This window comes from Arvicola amphibius, chromosome 1 (genome assembly GCF_903992535.2).
Source record: "Arvicola amphibius chromosome 1, mArvAmp1.2, whole genome shotgun sequence".
Taxonomy (NCBI): Eukaryota; Metazoa; Chordata; class Mammalia; order Rodentia; family Cricetidae; genus Arvicola; species Arvicola amphibius.
The window spans coordinates 98,490,541-98,503,771 of record NC_052047.1 but is presented as its reverse complement, the minus strand read 5'-3'; the positions used below and the strand labels follow the sequence as shown (position 1 = coordinate 98,503,771).

The 13,231-nt window shown below is 55.7% G+C and overlaps 1 protein-coding gene across 3 annotated transcripts in view; it reads left to right on the top strand.

Moving 5' to 3' along the window:
- The window catches only part of LOC119807460 (TLE family member 5), a 31,333-nt gene that overhangs the window by 11,821 nt on the left and 6,281 nt on the right, over positions 1-13,231 (top strand). Inside the window, exons 1-12 of one of the 3 annotated variants that reach the window (XM_038319467.1) lie at positions 3,134-3,253; positions 3,518-3,631; positions 3,751-3,848; positions 4,206-4,269; positions 4,582-4,626; positions 6,390-6,452; positions 8,914-8,988; positions 9,092-9,275; positions 9,455-9,474; positions 10,360-10,470; positions 11,307-11,351; positions 11,663-11,812. In XM_038319467.1, coding sequence (XP_038175395.1) covers positions 3,608-3,631; positions 3,751-3,848; positions 4,206-4,269; positions 4,582-4,626; positions 6,390-6,452; positions 8,914-8,988; positions 9,092-9,275; positions 9,455-9,474; positions 10,360-10,470; positions 11,307-11,351; positions 11,663-11,812 — 879 coding nt within the window. In that variant the 5' untranslated portion in view covers positions 3,134-3,253; positions 3,518-3,607. Of the gene's footprint in view, positions 3,254-3,517; positions 3,632-3,750; positions 3,849-4,205; positions 4,270-4,581; positions 4,627-6,337; positions 6,453-8,913; positions 8,989-9,091; positions 9,276-9,454; positions 9,475-10,359; positions 10,471-11,306; positions 11,352-11,662; positions 11,813-13,231 lie in introns of those variants that run through there. The other 2 variants (XM_038319444.1, XM_038319449.1) reach the window with 2 other exon arrangements.

The window sequence follows — 13,231 nt, the reverse complement described above, 5'->3', positions numbered from 1 at the left end:
GACCACCACGCGAGTCCCCCTCTCTCTCCGGGCGGGTGGGGGCGAGCTTGGTGGGAGCCGCGCGCCCCAGTCCAACGGGAGCTTTCTTATTGGCCCAGCCCAGCCCACCGCCTCCTGCTATTGGCTGCCGGGAGCGTGACACTCATTGGCCAGTGCTCCCAATGACGTCAGAGACCCATGTGGGCGCTGCGGGAGCCCATTGGCTGGCGCGTCCGGCCAACCGCGGCGGAGATAGGCCGGTCCCCTGCTGCCCGGGCGGCCAGTCTGATTTAAGGTGGACCGAGCAGTCCCGGTCCGGGCTCCCAGTCTCGGCTTTTCCCCCTCTTTACTTTTGGAGAGCCGCCAAGACAGGGGGTCACTGCGAGCCTTTGAGCTCCACTTTGCATAGTGGAGGGACTCGGGGACCAGTCAGACTTGATACTCCACGGTACTCCCCACTTCCCGGTGTAATGGGGTTCAGTCCTGAGGGATCGCAACTCCCACGGAAGCGCGGAGTCTGTGGCTTCCCAGGACGCGTAATCGCGGGACAGTGGTTCCCTCCTCCTGGACGTCCCCCTCGGGTCCCAAGGTGGCCTTGGGTTCATCTTTGAAGACAGTAGGGGGAGGGGATTCCTGGAAGCCCCAGAGAAAGTCCCGGAGCCAGAACTCAAATTAAATCACAAGGGATTGGGAACCTAGAGCAGGGGCTCCGCTAGGAGGGACCGAGTCCTTGGGTAGCGGAGAGCTGTGGCAGCTTGTACCGGATTAGAATACAGAGGCTGAGGGTCATTAGAAGGAAGGGTGTTGTGTGGGGGTGGGGGCTTAAAGGACTCCAGTGTAAAACATGGTGACACGCACCTGCGGTCCTGACTCCCCAGGAGACGCTGAGACCAGCCTGGGCTACCGCCAATAACAAACAGGCTTGATTTTGGGAGATGGTGAGGTTTGGCAAAAGCGCAGGGAAAGGGGGTACTGGGATCCCAGGCCACCTGGCGACTGGGCACAGGGTGGGGGACGCGGTGTTTTCTCAAACTCCCCAGCAGTGTGCCCGGGATTTCTGGTGTGTTCCTTGGTCTCACCCGGTCGGCCCGCTTTAGTTTTGAGCCAGGCCCTGGTGGTTGGGAGTGTGTGGCTTGGTCCCGACACTTTAGGGAGGCACACGCCACGGGGACAGAACGACATGCAAGGAAAAATGATCAGTAAGGAGCAAACCAGTCCGGCAGAAACCAGGACTGAGGAGTAGGATGATGTGCTCCAAAGCAGCAGGTACTAGGTTCTCAACCTGTGGGCCTACTACCAGAAAGCAGAGACATCTACATTACAACTCATAAGAGTAGCAAGATTACAATCATGAAGTAGCAGTGAGATAGTTTTATGGTTGGGGGTCACCACAGCATGAGGAGGAACTGTATTAAAGGGTCTCAGCATCTGGAAGGTTGAGAGCAACTGAGCTAGGAGATGCTTCAGGGGACCCCTGAACAGAATCTGAGTGGTGGGAACGGTGTGGGGGGGGAATGTTCCACTGTCGAAGGCCTGTGCACTGTACAGAATCTTCGAAGGCCTGGGGGAGGGGTGCTGGACTAGGCTTGGGGCGTTGGAGAGCCTGGTGGTCCAGATATTGAGGGTGCTCCACCCCTGACCACGCCCCCAGCCCCTCACTTGGGATTCTAGGGGGCTCCACCATGACCACACCTCCAGCTCTTTACTGTGGAATTTTAGGCGGGGCTTCATACTGACCACGCCCCAAACCCTCACTGGGGGGATTCTAGGCGGGGCTTCATCCCTGACCATGCCCCTCATTGGAGATTCTAGGCAGGGCTCCTCCCTGACCACGCTCCCAGCTCCTCACTGGGAGATTCTAGGCGGGGCTCCAGGGAGTTACTGAACACTCAAACTCTTGAGTGCTGTCACTTCCTGGGTCCCACACGGAATTTTTAAGGTTCCATCTACAATGTCAACCTCACTGAGCCCACACACGTGGCACCGGTGGCTCCTGTGTGCTCGTCTCTATTATCGCTCGTCTAAATTCTTGCTTTGCACATGCTGCTCCGGACCTGAGCTGTGATATTGGCTGGTTGTAGCTCATCTCCCAGAGTCTGATCAGAGAGGGTGGCAGTCTGTCCTTCTATCCTGGAAACCCTGGGTCTCAGCTGATATCCTCCCTCTGCAGAGTCTCATAAACGCCTCTGTCCCCTGTAGTTGGCTTGCTGCCCACAGAGGTCCAAACGTTACTATGATGATCCTTGCTGCCTGCTGTTTCCCAGTGCATAGTTGTCCACAGTAGCATCAGGCATATGCTTATTGACTGACTTAATGATGGACCAGATCTGAGGTTTCTTCTCTGTGAAATGGGGTAAGAGCTCTCTTGTTCTGCCAGAGTTGGAAACCAGAAATGGTCCCAGAGAGGGGTTCCCAGGTGACAGGTGGCTTTCTTAGCTCTGGGAACACACTTAAGCTTGATGTCAGAGCTGAGCCTGTTGTCTCAGCTACAGTAGGGACCAAGGCAGGAGCAACGGAGCATGATCTCATCTCCAAAAGTAAAAGGAGGTCTGTGGGCATGGTTTGGAGCCTAGAATCCCCCAGTGAGGGGCTGGAGGCGTGGTCAGGGGTGGAGCCCCCCAAGATGTTTTAGTGTTCAGGTTTGGTCCCCACAGCTGAGGTTCTGTGTACTAATTTGAGTTGTCTGGTCACTTAGGGAGTCCTGTCTGATAGAGGAAGCCACCCAGTGGGCTGGTGGTGTCACAAACATGCAAGTCAGGCTGCCTAGTCCTTCACCCCTGATGCTCAGAGAGGCCCCTCGTGAGGTCCCCATGGGTAGCATTGGCTGGCGAGCATAGCCAGAATCTGCACTTTCTGGGATCCATGTGTGTCTCTGCTTCGCTATTGGGGGTGTTGATCCTTTATGGAGCACTGTGTCACTGACTCAGATAAGCCACTTGCAGCCCCCCAGGGCTCCCGGAGCGCGCAAGGAAATTTTCTTTTCTAACTTGTTTTTCTCCTTCATTCTTTTTTTTCCTTTCGCGTGGGGGTGGGGTGGGGACACTAGGCTATAACTCAAGCCTCAGTTTCCCCAGCGGGTCTAGGAGCCAAGGAAGCAGACCGGTGCTACCTTAAGGCGGGTCCCGCCCGCGGCTCCCAGCCAAGTCCCGCGGAGGGAGGCGGCTCCGCAGCCACAGCGGCCACTGGCCACCAGCGCAGACCCCGGGCGGCCACCGACCTGCGGCGTGGGCTGCAGCTGCCCTCGGGCTGGACGACCGGGGCGCGCTGGCGGGAGGTGGGGCGCAGCGCGGGGTCCGGGTCCCCTGCCCCCGGCAGGCTCTCCTTGGCTGTTCTTTCTTTGCGTGAAAATCCCTCCCCCAGCTCCGGCTTCTCTCCCAGCTTCTCCAGCCTCAGTCCCGCCGCATTCCAGCTCTAGCTTAGCACCCCAAATTCTGCCCCTCTGCTCCGCCCCGCACCCCACATTCTACCCTCAGCTCCACCTAGCATTCCCACATTCTACTCCCAACCTCAGCTTTGCACCCTAAATTTCTTTTCCCAGCTCCACCTCTGCACCCCAGCTTTCCTCTTGCCACATCCTCAAGCCTCCACGAAGCTGGGGGGCCCCTTCTCCCACCCGTTCATCAGCAGGATGTACCCCCAGGGAAGGCACCCGGTGAGTACCAAGACCCTTATTTCTGGCTACAGGAGGGGAGGACGAGGAAGGGATCCATGCCTCCTGGTTCCCCGGAACTCACCTCCCACCCCTGTGTCCTTACTCTCTGTCCCCCTCAGACTCCATTGCAGTCCGGCCAGCCTTTTAAGTTCTCAGTCCTGGAAATCTGTGACCGAATCAAAGAGGAATTCCAGTTTCTCCAAGCTCAATACCACAGGTGAGGTGGGACAGCTCTGGGCACTGGGAGGCCCCCCCTCCACAGCAGCTGGGGGAGGGGAGGACGACGACTTATGAAGGGGGCGTGGTCTCTAAGGCAAGGGGCGGGGCTCACTGGGTCTACTGGAGGGCTTCCTGGTGGAGGTGTTGCTCCCAAGGTGCGGTGTGTGGGTTCTGGGAAAGCCTTCCTGAGGAAGGGTTTTATCTCATCCAGGAGGGTAGGCCTGGACCAGGGCAGTTTCTAAAGACGTGGCAGGAGGGGGGCAGGAGGTAGGCAGCCCCTACCTGTCACTGAGAAAACTGACCCACGTGGGGTGTGGTGAGGCAATCCCCCTTTTTTGTCCAATTTTCCTGCCAGCCTCAAGCTGGAGTGTGAAAAGCTGGCCAGTGAGAAGACAGAGATGCAAAGGCATTACGTGATGGTAGGGGTCCCCGCCCTTGCTGCCCCCACCCTCGTGTTCTCCCTAAAGAAGGCAGCCTGGGGTCTGGGGTATCAGGTGCTATTTCTATGGGTGCCTCCCGTTCCCCGTCTTGGGGACTGCCTGCTTGTCTCTTCTGTCTGAGCCCAACTGTGACCCGCCTTCTGGGTTCCCTGTTCTGAGGTTCCCGCATGAGGTTCAGGGTTTCCATTTTTCTGCCCTGATACTCCCCACCCCCGAGGCGTGGGTTAAGACTGTGTCCCCCGGGTGAGGCCGACTGCTACACAACTGGCCCTGCTTGTCTTCCTTTGACAGTACTACGAGATGTCCTACGGCCTCAACATTGAGATGAATAAACAGGTGACCATTCTGGGAACAGGGGTCTGTGGGAAGGGGCAGAGCACTTCCGTGGGGGCAGAGTTCATCTTTGAACATCTCTGGAGGCCTCAGAGGGCTGTCCCAAGGCCAGGGGAAGAGATCTTAATCTTGTAACAAAAAGTATTCTCAGCATCTAGAGACAGTGGCCTGAGCAGGAACAGCAGAGGAATGGAGTGTCCCCATGGAGAAGGGCCTGGGCTGTAGGCCAAGGAAGTCTTGGAGGCAACTTCCCTTCCAGCAGGGACTTCATTGAAGAGCCAAATTTCTGCAATTGCATGATAGACCCCCAGGAGCATGTAGTGGACCCTGGGAACCTGTGATGGATCCCAGGAGCCTGTGGTGGACCCTGGGAACCTGTGATGGATCCCAGGAGCCCTGTGGTGGGACACATGGAGCCTGTGAGGCTGTGATGGACCCTGGGAACTTGTGATGGACCCAGGAGTCTGTGATGGATCCCAGGAGCCTGTGATGAACCCTGGGAATCTGTGATGGATCCCGGGAGCCTATGATGGACCCTGGGAATCTGTGGTGGATCCTAGGAGCCTGTGGTGGACCCTGGAAACCTGTGATGGATCCTGTGAGCCTGTGATGGACCTTGTGAGCCTGTGATGGACCCCTAGAGTCTGTTGTGTGTGACCCTAATGAGAGTGGCCTGGAGGGCTGGAATGGCTGTTTCTCTAGGTGCTCGGCCTGCTGCCTGGGCTCAGCCTGTCTTGTGCTTCAGAGACAGACCAAAGGGTTTTGTGTCTGTCTCTGAAGAGATGAACTCCTAGGCTGTGAGATTCTGAGACTAGGATTCTGAATGTGGGTTTAGGTTCTGAGATGGCCCTCAGGGTTCTGAGGTAGAGTTCAAATTCTGAGCTAGCCCTGAAGGTTCTGAGCTAGCCCTGAAGGTTCTAGCTTGCCCTGAAGGTTCTAGCTTGCCCTGAAGGTTCTGAGCTAGCCCTGAAGGTTCTAGCTTGCCCTGAAGGTTCTGAGCTAGCCCTGAAGGTTCTGATGAGGTAGCCCTGAAGGTTCTAGCTAGCTCTTAAGGTTCTGAGCTAGCCCTGAAGGTTCTAGCTTGCCCTGAAGGTTCTGAGCTAGCCCTGAAGGTTCTGAGCTAGCCTTGAAGATTCTCAGGGCTTAGAGTGCTGAGACAGGGATCTAGGTTGTAAGGTTTGACCCAATGAGTTCCTGAGGCTCTAGCGAGTGGTGTTGGGGTTCTGAGATGGGCTTTACATTGTGGAAATTAATCCCAGAGGTGGATAGCCAATGCTGGTCCCCAGAGTGGCCAGTGGTCTTGGGGGTTCTGAGGGCTCAGAGACCTCTAGATGAATGGAGTCATAGCCTCTTGACCTAAGATTCACGGCAGAGCCCCACACTGGGCTCCCTGCAGTTAGACACGGAGTGGACTAGGAGTGGGAGGGTTTGGAGGGCCAATCTGCGTATGTTACTGGTTTCTGTTGGTCTAGTGCTGATCGCCTGGTTCCTGGTGGGGGATCAGAGGCAACCATAGAGCACCCCCAAAGACTTGAGGAGAGCTGGAACATGCCAGCTGGGCACCCCCACCCTTTACACAGCTTCTCTGGGTGTCAGTGGGATCCCACAGTGCCTGGGAACCCATCCATCTAAGTTCCATATCTCTGAGGAAGGGGGAGCAGGAAGCCATGACTCCCCAGTCAGACAGCTTCCCAAATGCTCAGGACCGTGGGTGCTGGGGTGGTGGAGATGGTCGTCTCCTCCAATCCCATGCCTCTTGTCACTAGGCTGAGATCGTGAAGCGGCTCAGTGCCATCTGCGCCCAGATGGTCCCGTTCCTCACACAGGAGGTGAGTGAGCCTGTGCAGAGGGTGGGGAAGGGACAGGGTGGGGTCCCTGACCCTGGAGCAATGGAGGCCACGCGATCAAAGGTGTGGACCAGGGACTTCCCGCTCTTCACGTTTCTGCATGCGTATGCGTGGGGAGGCCGGAGGTCAGTCTTGGTGTCCTTCCCAAGGTGCCATTCACCTCCATTTGCTTTTATTACAATTTTATATATGTATTTAATTTTGTGTGTCTGGGCATCATGTGTATGCAGTACTGCAGAGTCCCCTGGAGATGACGTCATAGAAGGTTGTGAACGGCCAATGGGTGCTGGGAACCAAACCCCGCTCCTCTGCAGGAGCAGCTCGTGCTGTTAACCACTGGGCCAACCCGATATTTATTTTTGGGAGGGGATGCATGGGCCATGGCACACATGTGGAAATCAGAGGCCAGCTTGCGGGAGTGGGTCCTCTCCTTACACCCATTCAAGGGTTTTCAAGGATTGAACTAAGGTCGTAGGGCTTGACCCCAGTCATCTTCCCCTGATGAACCACCCCGCCCCCACCAGACAGGGACTCTGGCTTGGAAATCTGCTGAGTAAGGGTTGCTGTTGAGTTAGTGAGTCCCAGGGTCTTCCTGTCTCCTCACCCGTGCTGGAATTACAGGCGCACACTACATGCCTGGATTTTCACGGGGTTCTTGGAGAACTGAACTCAGGCCTTCATGGTTGCTTGACAAGCCCTGTACTGACCGAGCCATTTTTTTCTAACCCTGGCTCTCTGCTCTGGATGGTTAGCTAGGGGTGCACCTGTACCTCGCTGCTCACAGACCTGAGCTGTGTGACCTTTGGCAGGATATGTGCCTCTCTGCTTACCTCCTGAGGAAGGAAGCTAAAAAGAAATCCCACACTAGCTCAGAATCGAGTATAATAAAGGTTTATTTATTTAGGGGTGGACTCACAGATCACAGTCCTCTGCACGAACAGGGAAACAGGAACTGAATCCAGCAGCCAGAAGAGAGAGGGAGTGTGTGCTTGACATCGGCATTTATAGTATAAGAGGCCACACCCAAGTTATATGGGCGGGTAACTTAAAGTCTACTGGCTGAAGGAGTTCCTACAGCAGGCTCCTGCTTAGGGTATCCTGAGGGTTAGGTGAGCAGTTATGGGGCTAATCCTTACAGATGATGCTTGGTGAAATGAACCACACACAGGACACACCACAGGTTTCCACACTCGAGTTAGTAGATCCAGAGCCAGGAAGTGGGATGGTGGGTGAGTGGGGCTTGGGGAGAGACCTGGGACACCACTTCAAAGTGGGGAGTTGGCAAGTTCTGGAGACGAATAGCGGGAAGGCCACACAGTAGTGAGAATGGGCTTCAAGCCACTGAGCCATGCACTTGGACTGGTTCAGAGTAGTAAATTTTGTTAGGTGTTTTTAGTACAATGATGTTGAAAACAGAGTCAGGGCTGACAGGGGGACCTGTGTGAACAGCTCATGGAACTATCAGAAAGCTCTGTGTCCTGTGTGAGCAATTCCTGGCCCCTGCTGACCACAGGACCTTGGTATTGGCCTTTGCTACTTCTGCCTGGAGAGGTTCCTCCAGAGACATGAGAATGAGTATCACCTTGGTGTAGGCACCCCCGGTTACTCCATGCAACATCCCTGCTTTCTTCTGTGGGACCTGCTGCCCCCCTTTCCTGAGGGTGAGAGAAGATCTCACAGTAAGGCTGGGGGGCCTGGGTTCCACCCTGTGTCCCGTGTGGGGTCGCCAACCACGAGTGCTCAAATTTATCGAATTCCTCCATATTTAATGTTGCAGTGTTGGGGATGAACATGCTGGGTGGAGCTGCTGCTGAAATTCAGGACTAGCCCGAGCTGCCACTCTGGGGTGGGTGCTTGGCAGCAGGCGTTTGTGTGCATGGTGCTTATTCATAAAGTTCTTTATTGTTAGGGTACCTGGTCCAGTCCTCCTGGCCCAACTTCTGAACATCAGCTAAGGTGCATTCCTGGTTTTCCTGGTTTTGTTTTGTTTTGCAACGCAAAGGAAGGAAGCCAGGATGATTCCCGCCATCTCAGCACTTAGGAGGTTGAGGCAGGAGGATTGCTGGGAGTTTGAGACCTGACTAAATTGGTTATGATACTGAAAATAGCCAGAGAAGGGGCCAGGAAGGTGGCTCAGCGAGTAAAGAGCTCGCCACACAAGCATGAAAACCTGAGTTCAAATCCCCAACACCAGGCACGGCAGCCAGTGCCAGGTATGGAGGGGACCCTGGGCTGTGAGACCTGGGCTCTAAACAAGATGGAAGACAGCCAGTACCCACCTCTTCCCCTCATGTGCACTGAGACAGAGAGATAAAGACAAAGGGACATGGGCTGAGACATACACAGAGAGACAGACAGATACAAAGATAGAGGCATAGAGAGACAGAGAGACAGCCTGGGCCAGGGCCCACGGCAACCCGCTCAGCGTCCCCTCCACCCGCAGCACCAGCAGCAGGTTCTCCAGGCTGTGGACCGAGCCAAGCAGGTGACCGTGGGGGAACTGAACAGCCTCCTGGGGGTGAGTCACCCAAGCCCACCGCCTCAGGGACACCCCCCTCATCCCCCCTCCGCACACCCCTGTCCCCACCCCTTGCCCCCCTGGCCATCCTCTCCCCCTTCAGCAGCAGAATCAGCTCCAGCCGCTGTCCCATGCCGCCCCTGCACCTCTCACCCCACGCCCAGCTGGCTTGGTGGGCACTGGGGCTTCGGGGCTGCTGGCCCTGTCCGGGGCGCTGGCTGCGCAGGCTCAGCTGGCAGCTGCAGCCAAGGAAGAACGCATGGGTGTGGACGCCGAGGGATCCAGAGGTGAGTAGGGGTGGCCCTGGCTGATACTGGCAGGGTAACCGATAGTAGGGGTTGCAGCCATGGGGTTCAAGTCATGTCCTGGGCATCTCCTGGAAGGGTTCTGAGCTGGGAAGGAACTGTTCCATGCACCGCCGAGTCCAATCCCTAATTCTGTGTGTTTTCTCTCGGCTTCCGTCAAGTGGACAGAGCTGCGAGCAGGGTGAGTTCACCTGGGCTGGCAGTGGCGGCTGTAGGGGGTGCGGGGTGTTGGGGCGGCGGGAGCCCAGGGTCTCACTGTATAGTTCCAGCTGACCTTGAGCTCGCAGAGATCCTCCTGCCTCTGACTCTTGGTTTCTGGAGATAGAATTGTACACTACCAAGCCAGCTCTGGCTTATTATTTATTTATTTACTTATTTGTTTGTTTGTTTGTCTGTCTGTTTGTTTGTTTATTGGTTTTTCGAGACAGGGTTTCCCTGTAGTTTCTAGAGCCTGTCCTGGAACTAGCTCTTGTAGACCAGGCTGGCCTCGAACTCAGAGATCCGTCTGCCTCTGCCTCCCGAGTGCTGGGATTAAAGGCGTGCGCCACCACCGCCCGGCTCAGCTCTGGTTTTTTTTAATATGAGGCATGGTCTTGCTTTATAGCCTACACTACTCTGAACTCATGACAATTCCTGCCTCAGTCTCTCAAGTTCTACTATAATGGGTGTGCCTCAGAAAAACGGGCTGGGGTCCTCATGCAGGTGCACTCCTTGCTTGGCACAGGTTTTGTGGGAAGGTTCGCATCCCCCATTCTCAAGGGGTTAGCTATGAGTGTTTGGTGGGCGTTTTTGTGGGACTCAGTTTCCCATCTGTACAGACCAGAGAATTTAGAACTGATGCTGAGGTAGGGTAGAATCCACACCTAGAATCCCCAGTGAGGGGGCAGGGGGCGTGGTCAGGGTGGAGCCCCGCCTAGAATCCCCAGTGAGGGGCTGGGGGTGTGGTCAGGGTGGAGCCCCGCCCAGAATTCCCCAATGAGGGGCACTCAGTCAGTACTGGCTGGACAAGAATGTAGTCGAAGAACCACCTCAAGCCCGCCCTTTACCGCTTCCTGTCTCCCTGCAGAGTGCTTCCCCTTCGCCCCCTGAGAGTCTGGTGGAAGAGGAGAATTCTAGCAGCCAAGGTGGCAATGGAAAGCAGCAGAGAGCAGAAGATAAGGATCTGTCAGGGACTTATGTGAGTTCTAGAGAGAGAAGCAGAAACTGGGGTGAAAAGAGATGGACCCAGACTTACCCCTGAGCAGAGCCTTGGGAACCGTGTCCATGATGCTCACTCTACAGCCTTCTGTAGCCTCCCATTGCTTGCGGAGCACCTGCCAATCAAAAGACACTGTCCTACCAGGCTTCACTGCTAAGTGTCTGTAGCCAAAGAGACAAACAGCTGTTTTGATATATTTCCGCCAGGAGCTGAACTGCGGGGTATTGCTCAGAGGTAGAGCACCTGCCTAGAATCCACCAGTGAGAGGATGGGGGCGTGGTCAGGGTGGAGCCCCGCCTAGAATCCCCAGTGAGGCGCTGGGGGCGTGGTCAAGAGTGGAGCTCCACCTAGAATCCTCTTGTGAGGCACTGGGGGAGTGATTTAGGGACAGAGGGCTTCTAGGAGACCCTAGGCATCACCCTCAGCAGCTCAGGGGCTAGTGAACTTGGGAGGGAAGCCGGAGACAGTGGTTCTGTAGAATTCGGTTCAGATTGCACCCTTTGCTCCTCCCTGTGCATCCAATTTAATCTGTCCTGCTCTCTGGGTCGGGAAAGGCTTTTTTCAGCATCTGGGAATGAAGTTGGAGCTTGGTGTCCCTCCAGAGGGCAGTGGGAGCCTGAGAGGTTATAGTGCAGAGGTACCGAGGTTGTAGGGGTCTCCCTGGGCGAGCATGGTCAAGGCTCCCTGAAGGTAGCGAGACTAGGCGTAGGGGAGGTGGTGGGTCAGAGGTGGACAGACAAACCTTCCAGAGAGGTGTGGTGTGGAGGCAGGGGCATGACGGGCTCTGTGCCCCCTGTTGTTTCTCCCCTCCCCAGGAAAGTGATGAAGACAAGAGTGACTATAACTTGGTGGTGGATGAGGTGAGATGTTGGGGCTGGGCAGGGAAGGGGGACTGGAGGGAGAGAGAGAGTTCCCGTCTGTCTCTAGCGGGTGAGGTCAGACAGGGGACACGTGGGCCACCGGTTTGCAGGACTCGAATGCCTGCTACAGCGCAGGTGGGGACCCTGAGGCCCACAGTGGAGGTGGGCCACTCATTTCCTGGATTTCAGGCTCCCCAGAAGTGAGGCCCAGCCCTTCTCCTTGCTCCTGTGGAGGGCGGGGCTACATGGCCGCTGTGGGCGTCTTTTCCTCTTTACCCAGTCCCCTCTCAATGTCACCTTCTTGAATTCAGGACCAACCCTCAGAGCCACCCAGCCCTGCAACCACCCCTTGTGGAAAGGCGCCCGTCTGCATCCCTGCCCGCAGGGACCTCGCGGATAGCCCAGCCTCCTTGGCCTCCAGTTTGGGCTCACCACTCCCCAGAAGCAAAGACCCAGCCCTGGTACGGAAGGGGGCGTGCGTGAAACCCCTTTTCCATCATCCCAGGGTGGCCTGCAAGGAGCAGATCAGCCAGGCTAGGGCAGTCGAGATTTTCTCATTTGTCTTTTGTTTGCTTTCTTTATTTATTTTTTTTGTTTGTTTGGTTTTGATGGTTGGTTTTATGTTTTGTTTTGTTTCTGAGACAATATTTCTTGGCCGCCAACTCTTCATATAGTCTAGGATGGCATTGAACTCATGATCCTCCTGCCTCTACCTCTTCGGTACTGGGGGGACGGATGACTCACCACACCTGACCTTTTTTCTTGATTCTTTGCGTTCCTCATTCCTCCCCCACCCCCAGACAGAAGATTCTGCTGAGTCTCAGAAAACATTTTAAAAGCAACTTGATGACCAAACTGGGCAAAGAAATAGGACCTAGTTGGATCACTCACTTCCTGCAATGGCAGGAACTACCTCCCCACCCCCCTACTCCCACCCCCCACCCCCACTCCCCTGCCGCAGCACTGGGTCCTGGCAGAGACCTCCCCTCCCCCACCCCAGATGTCCCCAAAAGTCCGGGGTCCCTCCCGGGTCTTGCCCAGACCCTCTGCCCTTCACTTCACCCAGGGTTAGAGATGATCTGTTTCTAGCCCCCCCCGAAGGTTGCCATGGCAACCAGCAGTCATTGTGGGCTCCCGTGTTATCTAATCCCCCCCCCCAGGGAGACCTTGGCAGTAGGGGCAGGTCTAGCTGGAGACACCCTCAAGGGTGTCCCACAGGCTTCCAGGAGCTACGTCACCAAGGTCACCAGAGGATCCAGAGTCCAAAGTCATCTTCCTCTGTAGGATGTCAGCTCATGGCTAGGCTCAGCTACCCGAACCCTGTCTGGTAAAATATGCCTACAGAAAGCAGAGGCCTGGCTGGTGGCCCCTTCCTCAGATCTCCCCCTCAGGACACCAGGGACCTCTGGAACCAAAGGGACCACTGTCCTAAGAGCCTGTCAGTTTCTTTGTTTATTGAGACATGATCTCACTATGTACCCCAGGCTGGCCTGGCGATCCCCCGCCTCTGCTCTGGAGCGCCGTGATTAAAGGTGTGTGCATCGCACCTTGCTCAGCCTCTAAATTTGAACCTTTTTTTTTTTTTTTTTTTTTTTTTTGGTTTCTCAAGCCAGGGTTTCTCTGTGTAGTCCTGGCTGTCCTGGAACTCACTCTATAGACCAGGCTGGCCTTGAACTCACAGAGATCCGCCTGCCTCTCTCTCCTAAGTGCTGGGGTTAATGGCGTGCACCACCACTGCCCAGTGAACATTAAAAGAAAAAGCCATGCTGTGTGTGTGCCATATTGCACACATGGAGGTCAGAGGTCAACTCTGGGAGTCGGTTCTTTCCTACCATGTGGGTTTTAGGGGTTGAACACAGATTGTCAGGCTTAGCCATAAT